Source organism: Triticum urartu, chromosome 5A, assembly GCF_056163025.1.
Source record: "Triticum urartu cultivar PI428250 chromosome 5A, HENAU_Tu73, whole genome shotgun sequence".
NCBI lineage: Eukaryota > Viridiplantae > Streptophyta > Magnoliopsida > Poales > Poaceae > Triticum > Triticum urartu.
The window spans coordinates 400,924,748-400,951,993 of NC_141877.1; the positions used below are offsets into that span (position 1 = coordinate 400,924,748).

The window sequence follows — 27,246 nt, forward strand, 5'->3', positions numbered from 1 at the left end:
GCCAGATGGCCCGTTGAGTCGGCGCAAAAGACCATGTTGCCGAACACAAAAAGCTAGTCGGGGGCATAAACACTCCCATGGCCATTGGTGCAGTTGATGTGCAGATGAGCCATCGATCCTTTTGTTGATCACACAGCAAAACTCTCAATGAAGCACCAGTTTCAGTGTCAAAACCAGCAGACCTCGGGGTAGGGGGTCCCGAGCTGTGGATCTCGGATAGATGGTAACAAGAACAGAGAGACAATGTTTTACCCAGGTTCAGGCCCTCTTGATGGAGGTAAAACCCTACGTCCTGCTCTTGTTTATATTAATGGAGATGTATCAAGTGCAGAGTTGATCTACCTCGAGATCGTAATATATGGTCTAACTCTAGGGCTAGGTGAATGATATTGCGTTGATGTCCCCTCTACAGTCTAAACCCTACGGCTTATATACACGCCAGGTAGGGTATCTAAGGTTACAAGGTCCGTATCTAGGAGCAAGGCGGCAGGAGAGATCTTGGACTATACGTCAAGTCTTCGGTGGAGGTAGTCTCGATCACGCCTCCTACACACAGCCTCCGGAGTCCACCTTGATCACGAATGAGGGCCCATCAGCCCAACCCGAGGAGCATGGGCCGACTAGGTTAGCACCCCCTAGTCTAGGACACAGTCAGAGGGGGTGAGCGTCGGGGTACACCACTTGTCCAGTCCTTTGACCGGCCGACAGTGGCTGCGGCCCTTGACACTGTATCCTTCCTGAAGGCTCCGTCGCGGTGTTCCCTCTTCTGTCATCTTGCTCCGGTTGAAAACCTGATCTTCGGGATCGAGCAATGGTGGCTATCCATGGTCGTATCCTTCTGGGAGGCACCGCTTTGGATTCCTGGCTTCGTTGTTGTCCAGCTCGCCTCTTTATTATGGATGCTCATGGTGGAGATCTCCGTCGGCTCCAAGCAGTCTTCCTCACTCATCTATAGTTTTCTTGGTTGTCAGTGGTGTGGTGTGTCGGTGCCCGGCACCGTTGTATCTTGCCTTGGGTGTGTGTGTTCGGTGCGGTGGTGGTGTGTGTTTGTATCGGTCTCTCGGTTGTAACCAGTGATGGTTGCTTTATAATATAAAGCAGGGGAAACCCTTTTTCAGTAATCCCTTTCGGTAGAGTTGCTAAACTTATCAGCAATACCTTGGCGACTTGCTCTACTTATGGGTGCCGCATATGCGACTGATGGTGCAACTGGGCTGGGCGGATATCGTGGCGCAGACACCCCATCTCCGGAAGTGGAGGCAACAGAAAGCGTGTCGGGCAGGATGATGAGCGACGAAGACATGGCTGGCGTCAATGGAGGACAGAGTAGAGCACGAACACTGGAGCGGTGCGGAGACACCCAGTCGAGAGCTGCCACCAGAGTTAGGGTTGGGGCAGCAACACATACAACGTGTCGAGGGCGATGGTTGTGCCGCAGCCAATAGACATCAGGGAGAGAGGACACTCCATCGAGGATGTGGCGTGGTTATCGAAGCTAGGGTTGGGCGGCAATGATTTGCTGCTACAAATCACAGTTGAGGTCGAAGATCGTGACTCGCGAGGGGCAGGACCTCATGACATGCGAGGGGTAGAATGTACGTGATGATGATTTTACTTTGGCACAACATTAAGTCTGTGCCATTTGATTGGTGACAGACCATACAAGGAATAGATAATATGGGATTTAATTACATGGATTACATCCTATGACAATGGTTGTCCTGTTACAATAAGTTGGATGTCCCTAAAAAATGTAAGCCGCTTCTTTATAAATAATAGAGAATTAGAGATAGAGATAATTTTGTACCCATCCTCTCTCACCTGACATCAGGAGTCTCGTGTGCTCACAGAAGAGGAGAGATGGTTGCGTAGAACTCTGAAGCACCTGGTACTTGGATTAGCTTCCCTGGAACAAACGATTATGAGACAACGGTCGCGGTTGAGATGGCTGCAGGAGGGAGATGCCAACACCAAGCTCTTTCACATGGTGGCCAATGGACGGAAGCTGAAAAACTTCATTCCTACGATCTCCGTGGCAGGAACCACCATCACGGACCAAGCGGCCAAAGAGGAGGCTTTTTTCGAGGCATACAGTGAACTGCTGGGGAGTTGTGGGTCACGTGAGCACACATTAGAATTGGACTATCTGGGCATTGAGCCAATCGATCTGGCTGACCAAGATTTGGTCTTACAGGAAGAGGAGATTTGGAAAGTGGTGAAGGACATGCCCTCGGATCGCGCGCCGGGGCCAGACGGGTTCATTGATATTTTCTTTCAGAGAGCATGGGCGATTGTGAAAGGTGACGTGATGGCATCGTTGAACAAGCTTTTCCTCAACAATGGGAGATGATTTGGAAGGTTAAATCAGGCCCTTATCACCCTGATCCCTAAAAGGCCGGAGGCTTGCCATATCAACGACTTTAGGCCGATCTGCCTGGTTCATAGCATTCCGAAGTTAGCGTCGAAACTTCTTGCATCTCGGCTATGCCCGCGCATGGGAGAGTTGGTGCATGCAAACCAATTGACGTTCATTAGGGGCCGGAATATCCATGATAACTTCTTACTGGTCAGGCAACTTGCGAGAAATCTTCACAAAAGGAAGACGAAGGGAGTGATGCTGAAGCTGGATATCTCGCGCGCCTTCGACTCTTTGTCCTGGTCGTTCTTATTCGAAGTGTTGCGCGCCAAGGGTTTCTCAATCACTTGGAGATCATGGATTGCTACTCTGCTCAGGACGGCAAGTTCGAAAAGTGGTAGTTAACAGATGTGCTGGTAGGAAGTTTATGCATGCATGTGGACTGAGGCAGGGGGACTCCATGTCGCCCTTGCTCTTCGTCATTGCGATGGATGTTCTCACTGCTATGGTAATGAAGGCCCAGGAGATAAATGCAATCAGCAAAATCCCTGACCTCGCTCTGATTCAGAGGCTCTCTCTGTATGCTGATGATGTCGTTATGTTCATAAGGCCATGGAGATCGGATCTGTGGTTTGTTCAGGAGGCACTCAGAATCTTCGGGGAGGCATCGGGCCTCAAGGTTGACTTCGCCAAATCCTCGGCCGTTATGATCAGATCGGAGGATGCAGAGGAGGAACTGGTGCAGCAGTCCCTGCCATGGAAATTGGAGACTTTCCCCATTAGGTAGCTGGGGCTGCAGTTGGGGATCAAACAGCTCTCGCGATCGGAATGGCAGCCTATTGTGGATAACGTGCTAAAGATGATGCCAGGCTGGCAGAGAGGCCTTGTAACCAGGCCCGGGCACCTCATTCTGGTGAACCAGGTTTTTTGTGCTAGGCCCACTCATCATCTGATCGTGGCGGAAGCCCCGAAGTGGGCGCTGGAGAGAGTGGACAAAGGATGTCGTGCGTTCTTCTAGGCAGGGACGGAAGAGATTCAGGGCGGCAAATGCACGGTTGCGTGGCGACGGGTATGCCGGCCCAAACAGCTGGGAGGTCTAGGCATGGTGGATCTATACAAACAGGGGGTAGCTCTCAGATTGAGGTGGGAGTGGTTGAAGCGCACGGACAGCTCGCGGCCTTGGCAAGGTCTCAACTACAGCACAGACAAGCAAGTTATGATGGCTTTTGACAGTTTGGTCAGATGGGAAGTTGGGGAAGGCTCTCGGATTCTGTTCTGGAGAGATCGTTGGGTCAACGGTTCATGCGTGAAGGAGATTGCCCCGTTACTTGTCAAGAAGGTCCGGCAGCAGGTGGTTAACATGAGGAAGGTTAAGGAGGCCCTACATTTACATGCCTGGACACAAGATATCGTGGGTGAGATGAATACAAAGGAGCTTTTGCAGTTCATCCGACTGTGAGAAGTCTTGGTGCAAATGGAGCTTGTCCCCGACACCGAGGATAGCCCGATCTGGCAATGGGATGCGAGCGGCAAGTACTCGGAAAAATCTGCTTACAAAATGATGTGCGAAGGGGGAGTTCGATTCCAATGTGCCTCGGCTGTCTGGCGTAGTTGGGCCATACTCACCTGTAAACTCTTCATGTGGCTTGCCCTTCAATACATGGTATGGACATCGAATTGTCGACAGAGACATGGACTGCAAGACCACAGCTCGTGTTGCTTCCTATGCCAGGAGGAAGACAAGGTGGATCATATCCTCCTGCAATGTGTTTACGCGAGACAAGTGTGGTTTCTGTGCTTTAGGCGGATTGGCATCGACCTAGCATTGCTACCGACCAGGGAAGACACGTTAGGAGACTGGTGGGTGGCTGCCAGAAAACGCATAGACAAGAGATACCGGAGATGATTCGATACACTCTGCACGTCCGTCTTTTGGAACCTTTGGAAACAAAGGAACGACAGGGTATTTCACAACAACAACATCATCAATGAGTGAGGGGCGGCCGATCTAATTCATCGAGAGATCACGCTCTTGGCATCGGCAAGAGGAAGAGGAGAGCAATATGGTATAGAGTAGTTGCCTAGTGTGTGGAGTGGTGGGGTGGATGTGCCTGCCGCGTGTGGCGGTGCATATCGTTTGTATTTATTGTGTATAACTCTCTTTCTTCTATAAAGCTAAGGTACGCAATGTGCGTACTCTAAAAAAAATATTTTTTTGAAACGGAGGCAAAAGATTTGCCTTATCTCATTAAATAAGAAGAGGAGAACAAAGTTGGTTTGTTAGATGACCACAAAGATTTGCCTCATCTGACGACAATCATTTCGCTAATTTTGAACATGTCTGTTTTTTAATAATTTGACACATTTGTATTTTTAGCATACATAGGGAGGTTTTTTTTAAGCTGCATACATAGGGAGTTAGAAATAATGAGGTACACAACTTAAACAAAAAACATTTGTAGGTAAACACGTAAAAATTCGAATTCGTGAACTGTAGTGAACCTCCTAGGTCGCGTAAGCCAAAATGTCGAGTGAACTGTGAACCTCTCGAGTTATCTCAAGTCGCGAACGACACGATGGCGCTGAGCCACCTCCGCCATGCGCCGCTCGCGCTCCGCCTCGCGCTCCCGTCCATCGCCTGCTCCTCTCCCGCCACCCGCCGCCTCTTACTCTTTGCGCCGGCGCGCCCGTGGCGCCTCCTCTCCACCGCCTCGAAGCCGCGCTCGCTCGCCACCGCCGCCGCCGCCGAGGCCGACAACACCAGCGCGGGCACCGACGGCTTCTTCGCCGAGGACAGCACGTCCTGGAAGTCCCTCGGCATCTCCGACCGCGTCGCGTCCGCCTTGCACGGCACTGGGCTCGAGAGACCCTCGCTGGTCCAGGTAACTCTTGCTGCAACTCGCCGCTACTGGTCTCTGCACACTGCGTGCTCGACGAAATGCCTGAGCCCGCGTTGCAATGTTTTCATATACCTTTTCAGCGTCAGCTTTTCATTTGGTAGATCGAACCTCCTATGTGTTTTCATGTACAGTTGCCGTATAGGGATGATTTGGCCCGGTCTCCGTTCATGTTAAGTGATCGAGCAGTCTGAGCTTGTAATATTCTTCAGTCCAATGTTAAATAACCTATCGGTCCACCCCCTGTCTCTTGGAAACACGGAAGTCCTTTCTAGTGCAGAATTCATGTGCGCTGCTAGCTGTTGTGAAGATTTTAGCTTTCTACATCACATGCCTAAACTATATGTGGTGATTAGTTATATATAAGTAGCTGTGGATGCCCCCTACCCGTTCTTGCTCGTGGCGGATGTCCTCCAACAGCAGATCAAGCAGGATGGAGTGATGATGCACCCTCTGGTTGATGGCGCCCCACCGCTTGCCCTTCAGTACGCCGATGATACCCTCATCATCATGCGAACTGAGTTGGGTGTGGTTAGGTGCCTAAAGGACATATTGGACGACTTTGCGGTCGCGACGGGGCTGATCATCAATTTTCACAAGAGCACGGTGGTGCCCATGCATGTTCAGGACAATGACCTGCGCGACATGGTTCAGGTGCTGGGCTGCGGCGTTGGGAGCTTTCCTCAAGTCTACCTCGGTCTGCCGCTCTCCAACCGCAAGCTCTCAATGGACGACTTCCTCTCGCTCATCACCGAGCGCTACCTCTCCGGCTGGTGAGCGCAACTGCTCTCCTTCGGAGGGTGCCTTGTCCTGCTCAATGCTGTGCTGGACGCGTTGCCCACCTACGCCATGGCGGCGATGGAGCTCCCTCCGTTGGTTCTCTGTGCAATCAACGCCCTGCGTCGCTCCTTCCTTTGGACCGCGTCGGACAAGGCGTCGGGAGCCCAATGCCTGGTGGCCTGGGATAGGATGGTCCGCCCCAAGGAGGAAGGCGGGCTCGGGGTGCGTGCACTGCCAGTCCAAAACCGCTGCCTCCTGATGAAGCTGCTACATCGCCTACACTCACGTCAGGACGCGTCCTGGGCCCGCTGGGTGTGGACTGAGCTCGGACGCTCGCTGCTAACCCTGGTGGCGGCGTCCTCTCTCCCAGGCCCTCACTGGTCCTCTCTGGACCAGCTCATGCTGGTGTACAGAGCGATCTTCCGCGTCTCCATCGGCGACGGGTGCACCACCGCGTTCTGGCTGAACTCGTGGCCGCCCGGCGGTGCTCTGTCTGTGCAGATGAGCTCGCTCTTCTCCCACACCACCATGCCCGCGGTTTCCGTCACCCGTCATCGCATTTGGCTCTATGGCGTGTTTGTACCCCGTTTGAACCACGCCGGCGCCCGGGAGCGCGGCGCCCTGCTGCCCATCCTTCAGGAGGTGGGCCTGTCGGTGGCCCCTGACGAGCGGACCCTTTGCCATGGCTGCGCGAAGGACGCACTGCTCTCCTCGGCCGGCATCTACAGCTCAGTCACCTTGGTGGCGTGCAGGTGCCCTTCGTCGACTTCGTGTGGAAGAACTACGCCCCCAGCCGGGTCCGTTTCTTCGCCTGGCTCCTGGCTCAGGCTCAGATACACACGAGAGACGTGCTCCTGCGGAAGCACATCATCGCATCGGCAGGCGCTGGCTGACCCCTCTGCACTTCGCCCCTCGAGACGGCTGATCCTCTCATCTTCAGCTGCCCCTTTTGCTCGTCGGTTCTGGGAATTTGTAGGTCTGAATCAACGGGATGTTGCCTCCGTCAGGTCACTCCACCTGCTGTCTCCCCCATGCTCGGTGCCAACGCGGACAGGCCCCACCTTTCTGCTACTTTGCTGCTGGCAATTGTGGAAGCGCCACAACGCGGTTGTCTTCCAGGGTGTGCCGCCATCGATCCTCCGTCTGCTGAAACTCTGCAGGGAAGACGCCGTGCTGTGGAGGGTCTGGCTGCCTGTAGCTCTGAAGCCAGCAGCTGATGCCGCCGTAATCGAATCAATTGCTTGTCTTTGCAAAATTACTGACATAGTTCTTCTACAAAATTACCGACAACAATTTAGCTAAATGAAATTGGATTCAGTATTTTCTTGTGCCCCTTCTCCAGTTTGCCTGTCTGGTGCTAATGTACTGTTCTTGCTGGAACTTGTGTGCTAGTAGAGTTCCATATATTATTCTATATTGCTTTTGTTAGAGCATTGTGTTGCGACAAATGAATACTTTCCTAAAATGTCAACTGCTGCAATGCAGGCAGCTTGTATACCACATGTTCTTACGTCGAACGATGTAATTGTTGCGGCAGAGACTGGCAGTGGCAAAACACATGGTTACCTGGTTCCACTGATTGAAAAACTGTGCACCAAATCTTCCTCCACAGAAGATGGTCATTCTGAAAACATTGCTGCGAGAACAGATAACATAGTGTTGGTTTTCTGTCCTAATGTCATGCTGTGTGAGCAAGTTGTTTCAATGGCTAATTCATTACTTGATGTATCTGGTGAACCACTTAAGCGTGCTGCTGCAGTTTGTGGGCCAAAGGTATGGTCTGCCTTTCTGTCATATATGATACAGTACTTGATAGCTTGGTAAACTCATCACATCTTCTTGTTTTCCGTATGGATAACATGAGACTACATATGTCACATTCTACAACTGAATGTCTGTTTCAATACTTCATCATTTCTGTAGTGGTATATTCCCCAATTTACACTTTGGGTCTAAGGACTTAACTAAACATGGGTCTTTCGTTATGTTCATATTTCTAAAACACTGTTAGATTAATAAAACATATTCTGGCACAACATCTGCTTATTTTATGGTTTTTGATTTATATTGTATCTTCACAGGGTTGGCCAGCAGTTCGCCCAGATATTCTTGTAGCCACTCCAGCCGCTCTTTTGAATTATCTATTCGATTATGACCCAGAGAGGAGGCGGAGGGAGAAGTTCCTACGCAGTGTAAAATACATCGTAAGTACTCTAGCGGGACTTTTTTGTGTGTGTGCAGACATCTTTGGCATAGCCAGATTAGAAATCTTGTTGTTCCATCCTATCTTTTATTTAATCTTGAGTTGCTGGATATACTTGGCAAGGTTAGGCTAGAATTTTGTGCTTTCCTGCAATTTGGAGAAGAAAGTATTTTGAATGGTTTCAACTCTCAAGTTAAGCTGTAATTTTCTGTGTATTTTTTTCTTGTTTCTTATCGTTTTCTACATTTGCATTTCTGTTGGCTTTTTTGTCTTATAGCAAGTGTTTGAATTACAGTCTTTGACCTTGAGACAGGGAGTCCTAAAACTAGCTGATTTTGAACAGGTATTTGATGAGGCAGACATGCTACTTTGCGGAAGTTTTGAAAATCAGATCATTCGTCTCATCCACATGCTGCGGTTTGATGAGAAGTTACTTTCAAGGGCGGAAGATTCTGGAAAAGAAGTAGCGCTCGAAGGTTCTGATGAATATCATGAGGATTCGGGTTCTGAGAGTGCTGAAATTAGTGATATTGATGATGAAATTGAAGATGGTCATATTCAAGATGGAGCAGTCAAGGTTGAGAATGCTCATGTAGGAGCACGCAGGGATTGGAGAAGGGTTAGAAAAGTTTATAGGCGCAGCAAGCAATATGTCTTTGTTGCTGCCACCCTCCCTCAGAGTGGAAAAAAAACTGCTGGTGGTGTGCTGAAACGTATGTTTCCTAGTGCTGTGTGGGTTAGTGGTGCTTATCTGCACCGTCACAACCCTAGGTATGCACTATGTCTTACAATAAGCTAATATTCTTCCTCTTGGACAGATTTCTCACTATTGCTGGGTTTGTTAGTCGCAGTTTTTTTCAAAAATCCCATATTTGTTTCTTATTGTCCCTTCCTATTCGCACCTTCAATACATTTGATACACAGTGTACCATATATGCAGACTGGAGAGAAGATGGATAGAGGTTACTACTGATACACAAGTCGATGCTCTTCTGGATGCAGTAAAGTATGGCCTGAAGAGTGAAGTTGACCCAGAACTTGGTCCAAATCGAACTATGGTGTTCACGAACACCGTCGACGCTGCTAATTCAGTCTCTGACATATTGCGGAGAGTTGGTATTCCATGCATTTTGTACCACCGTGAGAGCTCCCTGGAGGAAAGGACAGCCAATTTACAATCTTTCCGGGAGAATGGTGGCGTGCTCGTCTGTACTGATGCTGCCGCTCGTGGGCTTGATGTGCCAAATGTTTCCCATGTTATTCAGGTACGGTTAGACCTCGCCTTTTGAAATGTCTGCATGTCTGGCGCTGCACTGCTGTTGCTTGTCTGTCACAAGTAGCATTGAACTTCCTATCGTATCTACTTGTGGTGTCAGCACAATACTTCAAAATCTGTACACATGATGGCGCAAAAAGTCATGCATTATGCACACCTGCTATATATGTGGAATACTAGTATTCTTAGAAAAATGTTTATAGTTATTACTACTATGATGAAGTCTAAACCCTACGTTAAGATAATCACGCTCCTTTGCATCATCTCATCAGAAGTTCTTTTTAACGCTTCTACCTATACCTGCAGGCCGAGTTTGCTGCTTGCGCTGTGGACTTTTTGCACAGGGTGGGTCGCACAGCTAGAGCTGGCCAATCTGGAATAGTGACTAGCCTATATACAGATGCAAACTGTGATCTCGTGAGAGCAGTTCGTCAAGCGGAGGAGCTGGCCCAGCCAGTGGTAAGACTCTTCTCTGTTCTACTCATCATCATGTCATGCAGTGTTACTTCATGTTGTACAGAAATTCTTACAGAAAATAACCTTTTTTCTTGGTATAATCAGGAGAGGGCGTTCAGTAGAAAAAGAAGTTTCCGCAACAAGTTGAAGAAACAAGCTCGACTGCGTGAACCTGCAACGTTGCTGTCTTGATTTACGACTTTTGTCGCCTTTGATGTGTAGAAACAAGGAGTTACTCACAGTCTTGTGTTTTTCTAGTGGCCTAGTTCTGCCATTTCATTTTGTACTGTTATAAGATTTAGAGACATGTTCAAAGAATGAAATCATGTATGTTTCTTCAGTTGCAGTTGTTCAAGTGTAATTTTCTTTTCTCAATCTGACCACACATGCCTAAGAGCATCCCCAACAGCCGCCCAAGGCGCGGCGTGCTAAAAATCAGAATACAACGCCGGGTGAGCTAACTTTTGCGCGCGTGGTGCGCTAGCTTCAGCGGCCGCCGCAAAATAAAAGCGCGCCCGAGCCGCTCCAGGAGGCACGCTATATTTCATCTTTTTTTAACTACAATTCGATACACATTTGGCTTCGATAGTACAAATGTGAGATAGTTCCGTCACATAGCCTGCTCCTATGATATAAAATAGTGCATAGATAGTTCATAGCTTTATCCTATGATAGATAGATAAAACGAAAAACTACTACTACCCGTCATTCTCCGGCTTGGATTCTGCCTTGGTGATGTCCTCCTCCGACGTCTGAGCGTAGGCGTCAAGGAACCGCTCGTCGTTGGAGTCCCAGGACGATGCATCTCCTAGCGCGATGTTGAATTTAGCGCCCGCCTTCTGTGTTCGCTTGTCCTCGCGATAGGCTGCTCGCTCCTCCCTCCTTTCCTCCCTCTCCGCCCTCCTCTCGGCGAAGAACTGTTGCTCGTTGATGACGTCTTGCGGGAAGCGTTGGCGCCACATCGTCATGGCTTCCTCGTCCATCTCAGCCAGGCTGAGACGGCGCTCCCGCCTCCGGTTCTCGCGATGATAAGCCGCGGGGGAGGCGCCAACTCTTGCGCCCGCTCCCGCGTTGCCACGTCCGGGGAGTTCATGTCCCAACGGGACCGCCGGAGGCGCCACGCCGCGGTGTCGTACGCGCGGGCGCCCTCCTGGGCGGTGTCGAAGGTTCCGAGGCCAAGGCGCACGTCGCCGGATCGAATCTCGGCGGAGTAGGTGCCGGACGGACGCACGCGGACGCCGCGGTAGCCCGAAGCTCCCCGGCGGCACGGCGGCATGGTGGCGGCGTGTCGGCGGCGAGGAGAGAAAGCGGTAGAGGGAGCAACGAGAGAGCGGCAGAGGGCGCTGCAATTTTATAGGCGCGCTGGACGCGGTGCGCCAAATCTAGCGCGAGAGCTCCCGCCTTTTCCCACGCTTGATAGCTTCCCGCCTCTGCTGGAGCGCGGGAAAACGTTCTGCGCGCGCTAAAATGCCCTAAGAGTTGAGTATCTTTTCCGTGTAAGTGTTAAAAAAACATTTTACATTATGAGACGGAGGGAGTATCATATTATGATGTAAGAGATGAGCAAAATTGTATGTAAAACAGATTGTACATTGTTTGCCACCATCCAGCCGTGTTGAGAACAATCAGCCTTGTAGTAGCTGACAGATAAGCTTGCTGAGAACTATTTCAACATGCTTGGTAAAGATAATATGTAAAAACGTGTATATATGTAAAAAGATCGGAAGGATGACCTGTCGCTCTCGATAAAGGATGACACATACACTCGATAAAGGATGACACATACACTTTCTACAGTCACGCCGTCACTAACTTCAAAGTTAGTGTTATGTCATCCTCTTATACCCCACAAACGCGTCCAGTAGGTAGACTCGGTGCATACGGTCCGGCTCTACAAACCCAGACCAACCGTTTTGAAATCCCATGGGGCAGGTGCACGGGTCCACCGTGCCACCTTTCCCGCATGCAGTTACATGATTGTTTCCCGTATATGGCTAAATTTTATGGTCCACACACATACCGCGACCCCGTCCGTTCCCCTCATCTCTCACGCCTCTCGAGACCTAGACTAGGGCGCCGCCGCCGCAACCCCAACCGGAGATGCTCCCTCGGCGGAGGGTTTTGACGCGCACGGGCGTGTCCCGCCGGCTTCTGCGCCGCGTGTGGCCCGAACACCGGCCATCCTGCGGAATCTCCCTGGCTTCTGCGACGCCTGTGGACGGAGGAGGGGGAGGCCCTGAGCGCCGGTCATCCTTGCGAATATCTCCATGGCAGAGACGGTGCAATGGTAGCTGACTTCTATGGTCGGCCTCTTTCGACGTGTGACGGCAAACTGGTCTGGTGAGTTGATCTGACTGATGGGAAGTACGGTGCATCGCAGCCCTGCTCCAGTGACTGTTCTCCGTAGACTCCAGGCTGGCAGTATAGTTCTTGTAGATCTGCCCGAGGAGCGTCCCGCTATGGCGTTGACCGCCACAGATCTGAAGGTACCGGTGGGCAGGGGCGGAGCTTCGTTGCGGCTGAACCGGGCCATGACCCGCCCAGGAATCTCGTGATTATTTTTTATACCTATCCTTTGCTTCGTAGCCTACTCGGCCTAGTTACGATCGATCCAAGTCTCGAGGTTTGGCACGCCACTAGGAGCAGCAACTGCCAGCCAGCTACGCCGCCACCAGCAACTCGCGCAGCTCAGATCTCGCGTCGGAGAGCCAGCGCCCATCCCCCTTCCAGGCTCCCAAGTCCCATCTTCGGCCCTTCCCCGCGGAGATCGCACAGCCTCCTCGCCGCTAAATACACGCTTCCTGCTGCCTGCTCCACGGCTCTGCCTGCCTTCTCGCGACCTCGCCATGGCGCCATCCTCCCTTCGGCCCTTCCTTCCAGGCTCCGGCCTCCACACCGGCCAGTTCTGGCCCTGGCCGTCGGGATGCTGTCGCTGTGTCGCCCAGATCATGCCTCCGACCCTTGCCTCCTCTGACCACTGCAAAATACACTGCGCTAGCAACCAACTAGATTTGCCGGTGCGCTGTTGAGTGCCGACGCTTAGTAGAGCTCACTCAGCTCTATGCAAGATTTTTCAGTTGCGACTTGGCGAGTTGCCGCGAGCCCTGCGGCTTGGCGATTAGTCGACGAAAGTCGCTGTATAGTCACCATAAGTCGCTGTATAGTCGCGAGTCGCCCTGATTTTTGGAAAACGACTTGACGATTAGTCGGCGACTATACAGCGACTAAAAAACTATGGCTCTATGTTCACCTCCTGATGCCGCTGCCGCTGGGTAGTTTCTAAATATCTCCAGAGCAGCATGCTTTTGTTATGAATTGAGCAACATTAATGCATTTTATTATCAATTCATATGTAGAAATACACGATAAAGATATATTTTTCCTTTGTTCCTAACGCATAATATTTTTTGATAAGTGCATTTTAGTGTATGGAGATCATTGAAACGAGGCATAATAAGGTAGAAGATGAGTCTCTTAGTAGTAACTTGTTTGCTAACCCATCCCAACCGAGTTCTCTAGCTGGTGATGCTGCCTGGATCTACTCGATTTGCTAACGGTTTAGGGTGGTCTTGCCTGATGATAATCCAGAGTAAGCGCAGATACCTGATGCAGTATGGCGACCTCAGCTTGCATGATTTAGTTTGGATCAGGCGAAGCTCTATTGATTTGTGTGCTGTGGTAGCACCAGTAAGGCTGTTGCCTGAGGAGATTGATTGCGATAAAATAGCACAAGGTTTAGATATGTGAAGGGTTGCAGTTGAGAGTATCGTATGGCAATATGGTGTCTTCAACATATTCGTGTCTTATCTAGATGAACTAGCAGAATTAACTATGTAATTGAGTGGGTAGTAGAATAATTATAAACATTTAGTTGTATTTGGTACAAGTCTACGCTTTTATGGTATTTTAAAAATGTTTTGCAATTTATGATATACAATTCAAATGTTTGTCATTGCAACTTTAGTATACTTCTCAAAATCATGAATTTAACATGTTGACTTTTTACTGTTTCAAAATATAGTACATACATATCTTTTCTTAAGTCAAACTTTGCAATGTTTGGCCAAGTTTATACCGAAAAATACCAGCATCAACAATACAAAATAAATATAATATGAAAATATTTTTCACATTGTATATCATGAATTTAACATGTTGACATTGTAGATGTAGATATTTTTCTCTGCAAACTTGGTCAAATTTGCAAAGCTTGACATTTGAATTTTTTTCTTTATGTTCTATATTTTGAAGCATAAGGCTTGTAGCATTAACAATGGAACTGTGTTGCTATTGTTGCCACCACTAAGGGGCTGAGAATGATATTTTGCTTCGAGGAGTCTGGACAAACCGTGGATGATGAATGATTTTATGGATAAGTGAAGTTACTTGTAGAGAATTACATTGTTTTTACAAGATAAATTGAAATGTTTGTGTGTAAAGGTAACTAACATAATTAACCATGTAATTGGGTGTTCATTGTATCGTCATCATCATTATTAAAATTTCTAATGTTTCTCATTCTTATTTAAGCTCTTTTTTTGTTATATGCATACGATTCTACAACATTACAAAATAAGCTTTTGGAGATCATGCTATACAATTCTAATATTTGTAAGTAAAAAATTAGTATAAATTGATGGCCTGACCTTGATTATTTCTTACTCTCGTAACTAGTAGAAACATGACTAGAACTATCCACATAATTGTGTTGCTATTTTAAAATTATCTTTGAAAATACAGTGTTTTTTATTAAAAAAAATTGTCGGACATGTTTCACGTTTCTATCCTTCTTCATAGTTGCAAAATGCAATTGGAGTTGGTATAATTGATAGTTAAGTCGTGTTGGTGTTACATGCCTATTATTGTGTGTCATTTCGAAATAAACTTTTGTACTTCTTATCTCTTAATAATTTAAGATTTTGGGTACCTATTTATTCTCTATTAATAAATATGTAGGTTTTCTGTTATCTTACTTCATGTGTTTTCTCTGGGTTGATGATATTTGTTTTTTTATTTTGTCCTTCATTACGGTATTGTGTTTTCTCTTCTCACAAAATGGAAGTGTTGCCATCGTACTATGCTCCATATATTTGTGATTTGTGTTATATATGTGATTTTGTACTCATTACATAAAAAAATAAAAATTCAGGAGAGCTGATTGTAGTTTTGAGTACTTGGGAATTATATTTCCACCTTTTCAGGTATTGACACCAATACCATCTCCTTGCTGTTAACTAATCAAATTAAGCCTGCATTTGGCTAGATACTATGTATAGTTGTATATGTTATACTACCTCCATGTTCAACTCCTAGATATAGTTGGGTACGTTATACATCTCTACACATGGTTAATCTTAACTATTGTAGTTTAGATCTTCTTAGAGCAAATAGTGCATCTACGGTGCAAATATTTACCTCTGTCTTGGTTCTTTATAGCATTTATATTTTCCATTTTTTGCCACATTCTTCTGTGGTAAATGCAAATAATGCCTTGATTGCAGTTCTACTACCCGATTGATAACAAAACCAATTAATAGAAGTACTAAAACTCATACTGTATGCAGAAACATTGACCTATGCTTCTCACTTTTTATCTAAAACCATATCTACGTGGTGATCCTAACACAATGTTCTTCTGCATGCATGCATGAGGTGTGATGGCGTTCTCCCTTCCAGTCATCTGCATAATATGTGCATGTGGTGATCCTAACACAATGTTCTTATGCATGCATGCATGAGGTGTGATGGCGTTCTGCCATCCAGTCATCTGCATAATTACTGCAACCAAAGGAGGTATGATCATATCTTTGTTGAATTTCCTTCCACAATGTTTGCTTCGTTGGTTGTACTTCACACACAATTTTAGAAAGCACCTGCATCATTAGTAGATGCTCTAAAGCAAGTGACAGATGTTGAGTTAATGCAAAAGAGTGATTCCACACTATGCAATCAACAGCGAAAAGCTGAGGGATTCCACACTTCACAATCACATAACAGAAACAAGCCAGATTATCCACACCAAAGTTTATCCATAGCTCATTTGAAATAGCCACAAACCTGTCCCATACCCAGTTCGGCTAATAACCAATGTGCTTATGCATTACAGATTGTTCTCCTACTCGCTACTTAAGATTTTTTTTTGCAATTATGGAAATCTAGTCGGATTGATTCAGGCATCTCCTATGCACTAGCCTTCGGCTTTATGACGGATGCTGACATGGTCCTCCTAGATTTTAACCTGTTGAAAAAGTAAACATTTATATGTTAGAATAACAGCTTTGATCATATACATACACAAGTATTTCCAATAAAAGATTTTTTATATTTAATTATGCACGAGTTTTTTTGGGTATCAACAGTTAGGCATTAGGTCCTCGTTAACAGAGTCCAGTTATAAATGGATCATGGGCCCAATGTTCAAGAAAGCGGTAAGCGTAAGCGGAGCGGAAGGCCACAACTTAGAGCAATGGCCGCTTAACCGCAGCTTAACCCGGATTAAGCGTTTTTTTATAAATTGGCCAGAATTTGGCTGTTTTCAATAATATGCAGAAGAAAACATGTAACATAGACATAAGTAACTGAAAATCTGAAATAGCATATAATGTTGAGGTTCAGTGGTTCACACACCATAACAAATAGGTAAATAACACATAAGGATAAGATCCATTGGTTCACACAGCAAGCAAAAGTGCATAATATTGTATTAGAATGAGCATATAAGATAAATAGCAGCAGCCAAGCAGCAGCTGCAGCAGCAGCCAGGATGAGGAGCTGAGCTGGTAGTAGTGGGTGTCCAGGAGGAGGAGGAGGAGCTGCCGGTGTCCAGATCCAGTAGCTGCTGCCGAGGAGGAAGAACGGCAGAGGAGCCGCTGCTGGATGCAGAGCAGAAACAGCCGCCACAATGCTCTCTTCTTTCCCCTCCTGGAAACCTAGCAACCCTAGCCGAACAGGCCCTTTTGGGCCAGGCCTTATACCCCCCCTTTCCCCTCCCGCTTGTGGGCTATTTCAGCTCCCGTCTGACCTTTGGGCCCGCCTTCTTCACTCTTCTGCCGCTTAAGCGCGCGCAGCGAACGCTCAGCCAGCGCTTAGCGCTTAACCGATTGCTAAATCATGCTTTTTCCTCTCAATGCTAAAAGTTGCGCCTAGGCCAAAAGCAAAGCGTTTAGCTGTCGCTCAACGCTTAAGCGACACTTAAAAACGCTTTCTTGAACACTGCATGGGCCCCTCCTGGAGCATCAGTGGACCCACAATTACCCCAACCTGGTAATATTGTTAGGCCGCCACCTCCTTCTAAGTGCAAACACCCAACCTAACCGGCTAAAACTTCTTAGGCCAGCAGAACCTCGAAATGCACCCCCTAACAGAATTCCATTATAAATGGATCATGTCCCCCTCCTGGAGCATCATTGGACCCACAATTTCCTCAACCTGGTAATGTTATTTGGCCGCAAACCTCCAAGGGCAGACTCCCCACCCAACCAGCTAAACCCAAAAGGCCAGCAGAACTTCCAAGTGCAAACACCCCACCCAACCTCAGGGAGTTGTGCCAAGTGCAAACACCCCACCCAACCTCAGGGAGTTGTGTACAGTAAATCTATCAGCCTGTTGGTTTAGTGGCAAGCATAGTGCAAGTCCATGCATTGGACTTCACAGTTTCCAAGCTCCAGTCAGAGGTGCTTCTCCATAGGTGAAAGGTGAACCTTGGTACCGTGAGAAGACCAACATAGAGTTACACCGGTCATTATGACATCTGTAAAGGCAAACTCAACAGATCTAAACATTCTGTCATCTCATCAGAACTACACAGGTGAAAGGTGATCCATTCCCTAATGTTTTGCGGGTCCTTTCTCTGCAACCAACACAAAATTCATCTTCCCCCAATGTTCCAAATGGCTCGCCCAGTTCTAAAGCCCATGGCCCTGCTTGCTGGACCTCACCCCCTCCCCCAATAAAAAGAAAGCTAATGCAGCCTGGCTGGTCCCCATGCCATCGCTGCTTTTTCATACTAGCCATGTGCCACCAAGCCAGCTAGCTCCTAGACAAAACCAGTTTAATAGCATACCAAGCACTCTAGGACCATTGAGTGCTAATGTTTAATAGCAGTTCGAGGGCTCATGGCGCAAGATCACTCAAGCAGACTCGCAACAAGTGTACTTGAAATGTTGGAAATAGTAAACATGCTACGAAATATAGGATTGTAATGTGAAGTATGCAGTGAATCTACGAAAGATAGGAAGATGGACCATCACTAGCGAGGAGGCAAGGAATCTACTTTAACTTGCCCAGAGATTGTGTTTCTTTGTTTACTAAAGCTCCCTCCAGATACTGTGACTGTTGCATGTGTGCTTGTGAACTCAGTACATTCCAGTAACCTAAGCAAATACAGTGGTTGATAAGACAGTCTTTCTTAAGCCTTGGTAGTTTGGAGATGACAATAAAAGTATGTCTACAATGGGTTATCTCTTAGCTTTATCTTCAATAACTAGCTATTCCTAAAATCATGGTGAGATATATTCTGCCAAGAGATCATATCTTAAATAAGAGAAGACAAACCTTTTCTTATGATTTCTCTCTCCACCTCAACGTTTATCCTACGTGGCACTCCTAAGATAGCACCATTGTACATGCCCTGATAATTTAACCCGGTGATTGTGGGACGCTGTCTGAAGTCATGTTTTAGCACTGGTATACATATTGAATATCTGTGCATAATTGTCAAATGTGTGTGCTCATTTCTTACATTTTTCATCTGTAGGGGGACATGGGAGTCAAGATAGACACACTATTGACCCCTTCTGTAGAGGAAAGAGTTCAAGCCTATGTTCTGAAGCTGAAATTAATGCTGGAAGTTCTAGCAGCTGTTCTCTACCCCGTACTCCTGTAATTGGGTAATCTTATTGTTCTCTTCCTACACCAATACAAGTGCCTCGTATGAACCGGGAACTCCAAAACTGTTCTACATGTGTGAAGCAAGTGGTCAATGACACCGATAAATCAGGATTGGAGGTGAGGCTCCCTTAAATGAACAAATTACCACACAAGTACTGTACCCTGAACGCATGTGCGTGATACTGTACCTGTCCATCAACAATATATGTTTATGTTGCCTATCTTCCATCAGGCCCTGACTGTTAACATCAAGAGTACGATCCTGTTCAGGGTAATGCTACTAGTGATTTGGAAAGTTACAAGGTGAATTCGGGAAGCTGTCTGGAAGTACCGCAAAAACATGCGCGTCAGTGTTGTTCTACAACGCATTCTAGGGAGTTGTGGTCAATACCGTTATAAGCTCTAGTGAAGTACTCCCTCCGTCCGGAAATACTTGTCTTAGAAATGGATAAAATGGATGTATCTATAACTAAAATAAGTCTAGATACAACCATTTCTAGGACAAGTATTTTTGGATGGAGGGGGTAATTGCCATTCTAATTTGTCTACCGGGATCATGTTTTCAGTTTTGACTGAAATAATTATTCTAACTAAAACCTCACTCTGTTTTGATGCTGAAATCTTGGTGTACGCTTGGTCTGGTGGGTTCTCTGTTTCAGTGAGGTGAGTACTAGGATGTGGGATGCCATGGATGCTTGGATCTGGTGGATACTCTGTTTCAGTTGGTACTAGGATGTGGGATGCCTCGAATCGGATCTGAACGCAGGCAGTACATATGTCACTTTCCCAATTCCTACCCAATTACTCCAGAAATAGATTTCTAATTTGGGGATAAATCGGGAAGACTTGCTGATATAGGAAAAAAAGAGGACTACTAAGATCTGAGGCCGATACGGGAAAAAAGAGAGGAGAGGTGATCTGATACCTTTGTCGGATTATTTACGGCCAGCCGTCTGCTGGTTGGTGGCCCTCCGCTTGTTCTTGCCGGCACTGGAAGCTAGCTCCGCGTCCCGGTCATCCTTTTCTTTCTTGGCTCTCTCCCGGGCAGCCTGGTTTTTAGATCTGAAACAGCGGCGGCGCTGGGCGTGTTTTATATTAGTACGTACGCGAGGGATAGGGTAGACAGGTTGTTATTTTAATCAGGCTTGGGTATTTAGGTCATTTCTAACTGATCCCCAATAACCTATTAGAAGAGTAAAAACTTGATTTTAACTGTGATCTAACGGATCCTCAATCGGCGTTAGTGGAGGATAAATTATCCCCAGCCGTGGCTCACCTCCCAATTTTCACTCCACCGCTCGGCGGTCGAGTAAAAAGAAAAATCAAATTCGCCTCTTTCACTCCGCCTCCTCTGCCTCTTCTCCTCCCCGTACCCGTCGTCGGTGATTCCTCCCCGCCGTTCCTCAATGCCCCCAACCCTCAATGGCTGGATCCCATCGCCGGGCACGCCAAACGACCGGTTGCGGTGGCATGAAACATCATTTATTTCTAACCTCCGGTAAAACAACCGCCATTTCTTCATACGAACTTGGAATTTGATGTTGGCATGTTGGATTCGTATGAATGACGCCGATTCATTCCTGGTTTTAGATCTTGATTTGGAGCACTTTGAAAAAAGTCACTTTTTCCGACCTCCGGAATGGCTCAGTCTGGTCCCTAGTTGACTCCATATTGAATCCATCCTTAGTCCTTTCATCGTGCTTGGTCATAGGTTGCTCCAAAACATCTGTAGACACAAGAAAAGAAAGAAAACTAATAAAGACCAAATAAAACACGAAATGTGCAATTCTCACGAAGGGAAGTGTAAATACCGGTAAACATGCATAATAGATACCTATTTGGTTCAATGGGACATATGCAACAAACGAGCTTTAAAAATGTGTAAATAATAGAGCCATCAGTGCCACAATAGCTTCGCCACTAATGAAGTTCCCTGGGTCCGACCAGGTAGGTGAAAGTATTAAATGCTTGGTGAAGTGTCGTCGTCTTCCAGCTTTCGGAAATGTACGTCTGTCTGGTCACCTCCGCCCATGATGCCATTTATGTGGGGCATGCCATGCCTCTGTATGGGTGTGCGCAATGCATCGAGGTGAGGGGGGGGGGCGATTCACCCCTTGCATCTTGTCCATCTTCTGTCACGTGCTCACCTACCGTGTGGCTCAAAGGCTTTGCGTACGCAGAACAGCCACGCCACGTGTGGGTGAGGTGATAGCTTGCTGTCGAAGGCTTGATGAGTGCGGGCCACCTGGGGACGATTGTTGCCTGACGAGGTTGTTCCCGGGTCTTGGTCGACGGGTGTTATTGTCGGGTAGTTCGATCTTGTTTCCTCTATGCCTCGGGTGGGCTTAGATGACAACTATGGAGATCTTTGAATAAAGATCTGCATGCCACCACAGAGCCTGGCTCCTTTCTGGAGAAGTTTGTGGATGTATCAAAGATCTGCATGCCACCACTGGTTAGGGAAAGAAACATGTTGAAAGATCATGGATGTCGTCTAGAGGGGGGGATAGGTGCTTTAAAATAATTACAGTTTAGGCTTGAACAAATGCGGAATAAAACTAGTGTTTAATTTGTCAAGCACAAAACCTAAAGCAACTAGGCTCACCTATGTGCACCAACAACTTATGCTAAATAAGATAAACAACTAAGTGATAGCAAGATACATAACATGAAACACCATGGCTATCACAAATTAAGGTGCATAAGAAAAGGGCTCGGGTAAGAGATAACTGAGGCATGCGGAGACGACAATGTATCCCGAAGTTCATACCCTTTCGATGCTAATCTCCATTTGGAGTGGCGTGGAGGCACAATGCTCCCCAAAATGCCACTACGGCCACCATAATCTCCTCACGCATCGCACAATACAATATGCCATGATTCCACTAAGGGACCCTTGAGGGCGGTCACCTAACATGTACAAATGGCAACCCTTGGGGCGGTCACCGAACCCGTACAAATTGCTCGGGGCACTCTCCACAACTTAATGGAGTCTCTCAAAGCTTTTCCAAAGCATTACACCACAATGATTGAGCTTTGCCAACACCAACCGTCTTGGGAACCAAAGCACCCAAGAGGAACAAGCTCTAGGGTGCCCAAACACCCAAGAGTAATAAGCTTCTCAACTTTCAGTTCCACGTATCACCGTGGAGAACTCAAATCTGTGCACCAAATGCAATGGTGAGGGCACATAGAGTGCTCCAAAAGGTCAACAATGGTGGGGGGTGGGGACTTGCAAGAGGATTAGGATTGAAGGTGGAAGAAGCGGGTGATTGTTGGGAAACGTAGCATGCAATTTCAAAAAAATTCCTACGCTCATGCAAGATCTATCTAGGAGATGCATAGCAACAAGAGGGGGAGAGTGAGTCTACGTACCCTCGTAGACCGAAAGCAGAAGCGTTTGACAACACGGTTGATGTAGTCGAACTTCTTCTCGTTCCGACCGATCAAGCACCGAACATACGACACCTCCGGGTTTTGCACACGTTCAGCTCAATGACGTCCCTCGAACTCTTGATCCAGCAAAGCGTCGAGGAAGTAGATGAGTTCCGTTAGCACGGCGACATGGTGACGGTGATGGTGAAGTGATCCGCGCAGGGCTTCGCCTAAGCACTACGAGAATATGACCGATGGTGTAATATGTGGAGGGAGGCACCGCACACGGCTAACAAATGTTGGTGTGTCACTACTAGAAAAAGGGCTGCTAGTGGCGCACCTATTTTCGCTACTAATGGCGCACTACTGGTGCGCCACTAGCATCACGCCATTAGAGTGCGCCATTAGTATGGCCCACGGTGCGCCATTAGTATCTGGTATACTAATGGCGCACCACATAGAAGTGCGCCATTAGTAACAATTTTTTTTCAAATTTTTTTTTTCAGATTTTTTTTATTTTTTTTCAAAAAATTTCAAATCTTTTTTCGTTTTTTCCTTAATCTCAGGTCAATATGCTTAATCTCAGGTCAAATCGCACTCCGTGGTCAAACTTCCCAAAAGGTCACCCATCCTCACACTACTCCAGCCCAAGCACGCTTAACTTCAAAGTTCTATCCAACCCCAGCAACAACTCACTTCACAGGCACTTGTTGATATATCTAGCATATCAATCCTATTATACCTTGTTGATGTCTAGGTCTTTGTTCATGTTCATGACTATAATGAAATTTTGAAAAATATTTCAAACTTCCTGGTCATATTACGTATCATTTTTTGAAAAAAAAATTAAAAAAATTTCAAAACCTTTTTTTTGATTTTTTTGCCTCTAGATCTTGAAAGCCCCGTAACTTTTTTTGTGTTAGGTTTTTGGGAATTTTGAAAATGTTTAACGGGGTGCACGGGTCCACCGTGCCACCTTTCCCGCATGCAGTTACAGGGTTGTTTCCCATATATGGCTAAATTTTGTGGTCCGCACACATACCGCGACCCCGTCCGTTCCCCTCATCTCTCATCTCTCACGCCTCTCGAGACCTAGACTAGGGCGCCGCCGCCGCAACCCCAATCGGAGATGCTCCCTCGGCGGAGGGTTTTGACGCGCACGGGCGTGTCCCGCCGGCTTCTGCGCCGCATGTGGCCCGAACACCGGCCATCCTGCGGAATCTCCCTGGCTTCTGCGATGCCTGTGGATGGAGGAGGGGGAGGCCCTGAGGGCCGGTCATCCTTGCGAATATCTCCATGGCAGAGACGGTGCAATGGTAGCTGACTTCTATGGTCGGCCTCTTTCGACGTGTGACGGCAAACTGGTCTGGTGAGTTCATCTGACTGATGGGAAGTACGGTGCATCGCAGCCCTGCTCCGGTGACTGTTCTCCGTAGACTCCACGCCGGCAGTATAGTTCTTGTAGATCTGCCCGAGGAGCGTCCCGCTATGGCGTTGACCGCCACAGATCTGAAGGTACCGGTGGGCAGGGGCGGAGCTTCGTTGCGGCTGAACCGGGCCATGGCCTGCCCAGGAATCTCGTGATTATTTTTTATACCTATCCTTTGCTTCGTAGCCTACTCGGCCTAGTTACGATCGATCCAAGTCTCGAGGTTTGGCACGCCACTAGGAGCAGCAACTGCCAGCCGGCTACACCGCCACCAGCAACTCGCGCAGCTCAGATCTCGCGTCGGAGAGCCAGCGCCCATCCCCCTTCCAGGCTCCCAAGTCCCATCTTCGGCCCTTCCCCGCGGAGATCGCACAGCCTCCTCGCCGCTAAATACACGCTTCCTGCTGCCTGCTCCATGGCTCTGCCTGCCTTCTCGCGACCTCGCCATGGCGCCATCCTCCCTTCGGCCCTTCCTTCCAGGCTCCGACCTCCACACCGGCCAGTTCTGGCCCTGGCCGTCGGGATGCTGCCGTTGTGTCGCCCAGATCATGCCTCCGACCCTTGCCTCCTCGGACCACTTCAAAATACCCTGCGCTAGCAACCAACTAGATTTGTCGGTGCGCTGTTGAGTGCCGACGCTTAGTAGAGCTCACTCAGCTCTATGCAAGATTTTTCAGTTGCGACTTGGCGAGTCGCCGCGAGCCCTGCGGCTTGGCGATTAGTCGACGAAAGTCGCTGTATAGTCACCATAAGTCGCTGTATAGTCGCGAGTCGCCCTGATTTTTGGAAAACGACTCGGCGATTAGTCGGCGACTATACAACGACTAAAAAACCATGGCTCTATGTTCACCTCCTGATGCCGCTGCCGCTGGGTAGTTTCTAAATATCTCCAGAGCAGCATGCTTTTGTTATGAATTGAGCAACATTAATGCATTTTATTATCAATTCATATGTAGAAATACACGATAAAGATATATTTTTTCCTTTGTTCCTAACGCATAATTTTTTTGATAAGTGCATTTTAGTGTATGGAGATCATTGAAACGAGACATAATAAGGTAGAAGATGTGTCTCTTAGTAGTAACTTGTTTGCTAACCCATCCCAACCGAGTTCTCTAGCTGGTGATGCTGCCTGGATCTACTGGATTTGCTAACGGTTTAGGGTGGTCTTGCCTGATGATAATCCAGAGTAAGCGCAGATACCTGATGCAGTATGGGGACCTCAACTTGCATGATTTAGTTTGGATCAGGCGAAGCTCTATTGATTTGTGTGCTGTGGTAGCACCAGTAAGGCTGTTGCCTGAGGAGATTGATTACGATAAAATAGCACAAGGTTTAGATATGTGAAGGGTTGCAGTTGAGAGTATCGTATGGCAATATGGTGTCTTCAACATATTCGTGTCTTATCTAGATGAACTAGCAGAATTAACTATGTAATTGAGTGGGTAGTAGAATAATTATAAACATTTAGTTGTATTTGGTACAAGTCTACGCTTTTATGGTATTTTAAAAATGTTTTGCAATTTATGATATACAATTCAAATGTTTGTCATTGCAACTTTAGTATACTTCTCAAAATCATGAATTTAACATGTTGACTTTTTACTGTTTCAAAATATAGTACATACATATCTTTTCTTAAGTCAAACTTTGCAATGTTTGGCCAAGTTTATACCGAAAAATACCAGCATCAACAATACAAAATAAATATAATATGAAAATATTTTTCACATTGTATATCATGAATTTAACATGTTGACATTGTAGATGTAGATATTTTTCTCTGCAAACTTGGTCAAATTTGCAAAGCTTGACATTTGAATTTTTTTCTTTATGTTCTATATTTTGAAGCATAAGGCTTGTAGCATTAACAATGGAACTGTGTTGCTATTGTTGCCACCACTAAGGGGCTGAGAATGATATTTTGCTTCGAGGAGTCTGGACAAACCGTGGATGATGAATGATTTTATGGATAAGTGAAGTTACTTGTAGAGAATTACATTGTTTTTACAAGATAAATTGAAATGTTTGTGTGTAAAGGTAACTAACATAATTAACCATGTAATTGGGTGTTCATTGTATCATCATCATCATTATTAAAATTTCTAATGTTTCTCATTCTTATTTAAGCTCTTTTTTTGTTATATGCATACGATTCTACAACATTACAAAATAAGCTTTTGGAGATCATGCTATACAATTCTAATATTTGTAAGTAAAAAATTAGTATAAATTGATGGCCTGACCTTGATTATTTCTTACTCTCGTAACTAGTAGAAACATAACTAGAACTATCCACATAATTGTGTTGCTATTTTAAAATTATCTTTGAAAATACAGTGTTTGTTATTAAAAAAAATTGTCGGACATGTTTCACGTTTCTATCCTTCTTCATAGTTGCAAAATGCAATTGGAGTTGGTATAATTGATAGTTAAGTCGTGTTGGTGTTACATGCCTATTATTGTGTGTCATTTCGAAATAAACTTTTGTACTTCTTATCTCTTAATAATTTAAGATTTTGGGTACCTATTTATTCTCTATTAATAAATATGTAGGTTTTCTGTTATCTTACTTCATGTGTTTTCTCTGGGTTGATGATATTTGTTTTTTTATTTTGTCCTTCATTACGGTATTGTGTTTTCTCTTCTCACAAAATGGAAGTGTTGCCATCGTACTATGCTCCATATATTTGTGGTTTGTGTTATATACGTGATTTTGTACTCACTGCATAAAAAAATAAAAATTCAGGAGAGCTGGTTGTAGTTTTGAGTACTTGGGAATTATATTTCTAGCTTTTCAGGTATTGACACCAATACCATCTCCTTGCTGTTAACTAATCAAATTAAGCCTGCATTTGGCTAGATACTATGTATAGTTGTATATGTTATACTACCTCCATGTTCAACTCCTAGATATAGTTGGGTACGTTATACATCTCTACACATGGTTAATCTTAACTGTTGTAGTTTAGATCTTCTTAGAGCAAATAGTGCATCTACGGTGCAAATATTTACCTCTGTCTTGGTTCTTTATAGCATTTATATTTTCCATTTTTTGCCACATTCTTCTGTGGTAAATGCAAATAATGCCTTGATTGCAGTTCTACTACCCGATTGATAACAAAACCAATTAATAGAAGTACTAAAACTCATACTGTATGCAGAAACATTGACCTATGCTTCTCACTTTTTATCTAAAACCATATCTACGTGGTGATCCTAACACAATGTTCTTCTGCATGCATGCATGAGGTGTGATGGCGTTCTCCCTTCCAGTCATCTGCATAATATGTGCATGTGGTGATCCTAACACAATGTTCTTATGCATGCATGCATGAGGTGTGATGGCGTTCTGCCATCCAGTCATCTGCATAATTACTGCAACCAAAGGAGGTATGATCATATCTTTGTTGAATTTCCTTCCACAATGTTTGCTTCGTTGGTTGTACTTCACACACAATTTTAGAAAGCACCTGCATCATTAGTAGATGCTCTAAAGCAAGTGACAGATGTTGAGTTAATGCAAAAGAGTGATTCCACACTATGCAATCAACAGCGAAAAGCTGAGGGATTCCACACTTCACA

At 46.3% G+C, this 27,246-nt stretch overlaps 2 protein-coding genes and 1 long non-coding RNA gene across 3 annotated transcripts; 1 reads left to right on the forward strand and 2 right to left on the reverse strand.

Annotated features, from left to right (window-relative positions):
• Positions 1-4,873: 4,873 nt before the first annotated feature.
• Positions 4,874-10,308, forward strand: EMB3108 (DEA(D/H)-box RNA helicase family protein). Its single transcript, XM_048674154.2, has 7 exons — positions 4,874-5,238; positions 7,519-7,806; positions 8,115-8,237; positions 8,580-9,007; positions 9,177-9,501; positions 9,819-9,971; positions 10,074-10,308. Exons 1-7 carry the CDS (start codon positions 4,933-4,935, stop codon positions 10,158-10,160), a joined length of 1,710 nt encoding a protein of 569 aa, XP_048530111.2. The 5' UTR covers positions 4,874-4,932; the 3' UTR covers positions 10,161-10,308.
• Positions 10,309-10,932: 624 nt separating this feature from the next.
• LOC147971595 (ethylene-responsive transcription factor ERF105-like) lies at positions 10,933-11,244 on the reverse strand. Its single transcript, XM_087524038.1, has one exon. The coding sequence runs from the start codon at positions 11,242-11,244 to the stop codon at positions 10,933-10,935; it is 312 nt and encodes a 103-aa protein (XP_087380164.1).
• A 4,733-nt stretch (positions 11,245-15,977) lies between these two features.
• On the reverse strand, positions 15,978-19,943 carry LOC125556073 (uncharacterized). The gene is made up of 2 exons (XR_007304990.2): positions 19,783-19,943; positions 15,978-16,206 (listed from the first exon to the last, which is right to left on the reverse strand). It is a non-coding gene; the product is annotated as an uncharacterized LOC125556073 (long non-coding RNA).
• Positions 19,944-27,246: the final 7,303 nt, after the last annotated feature.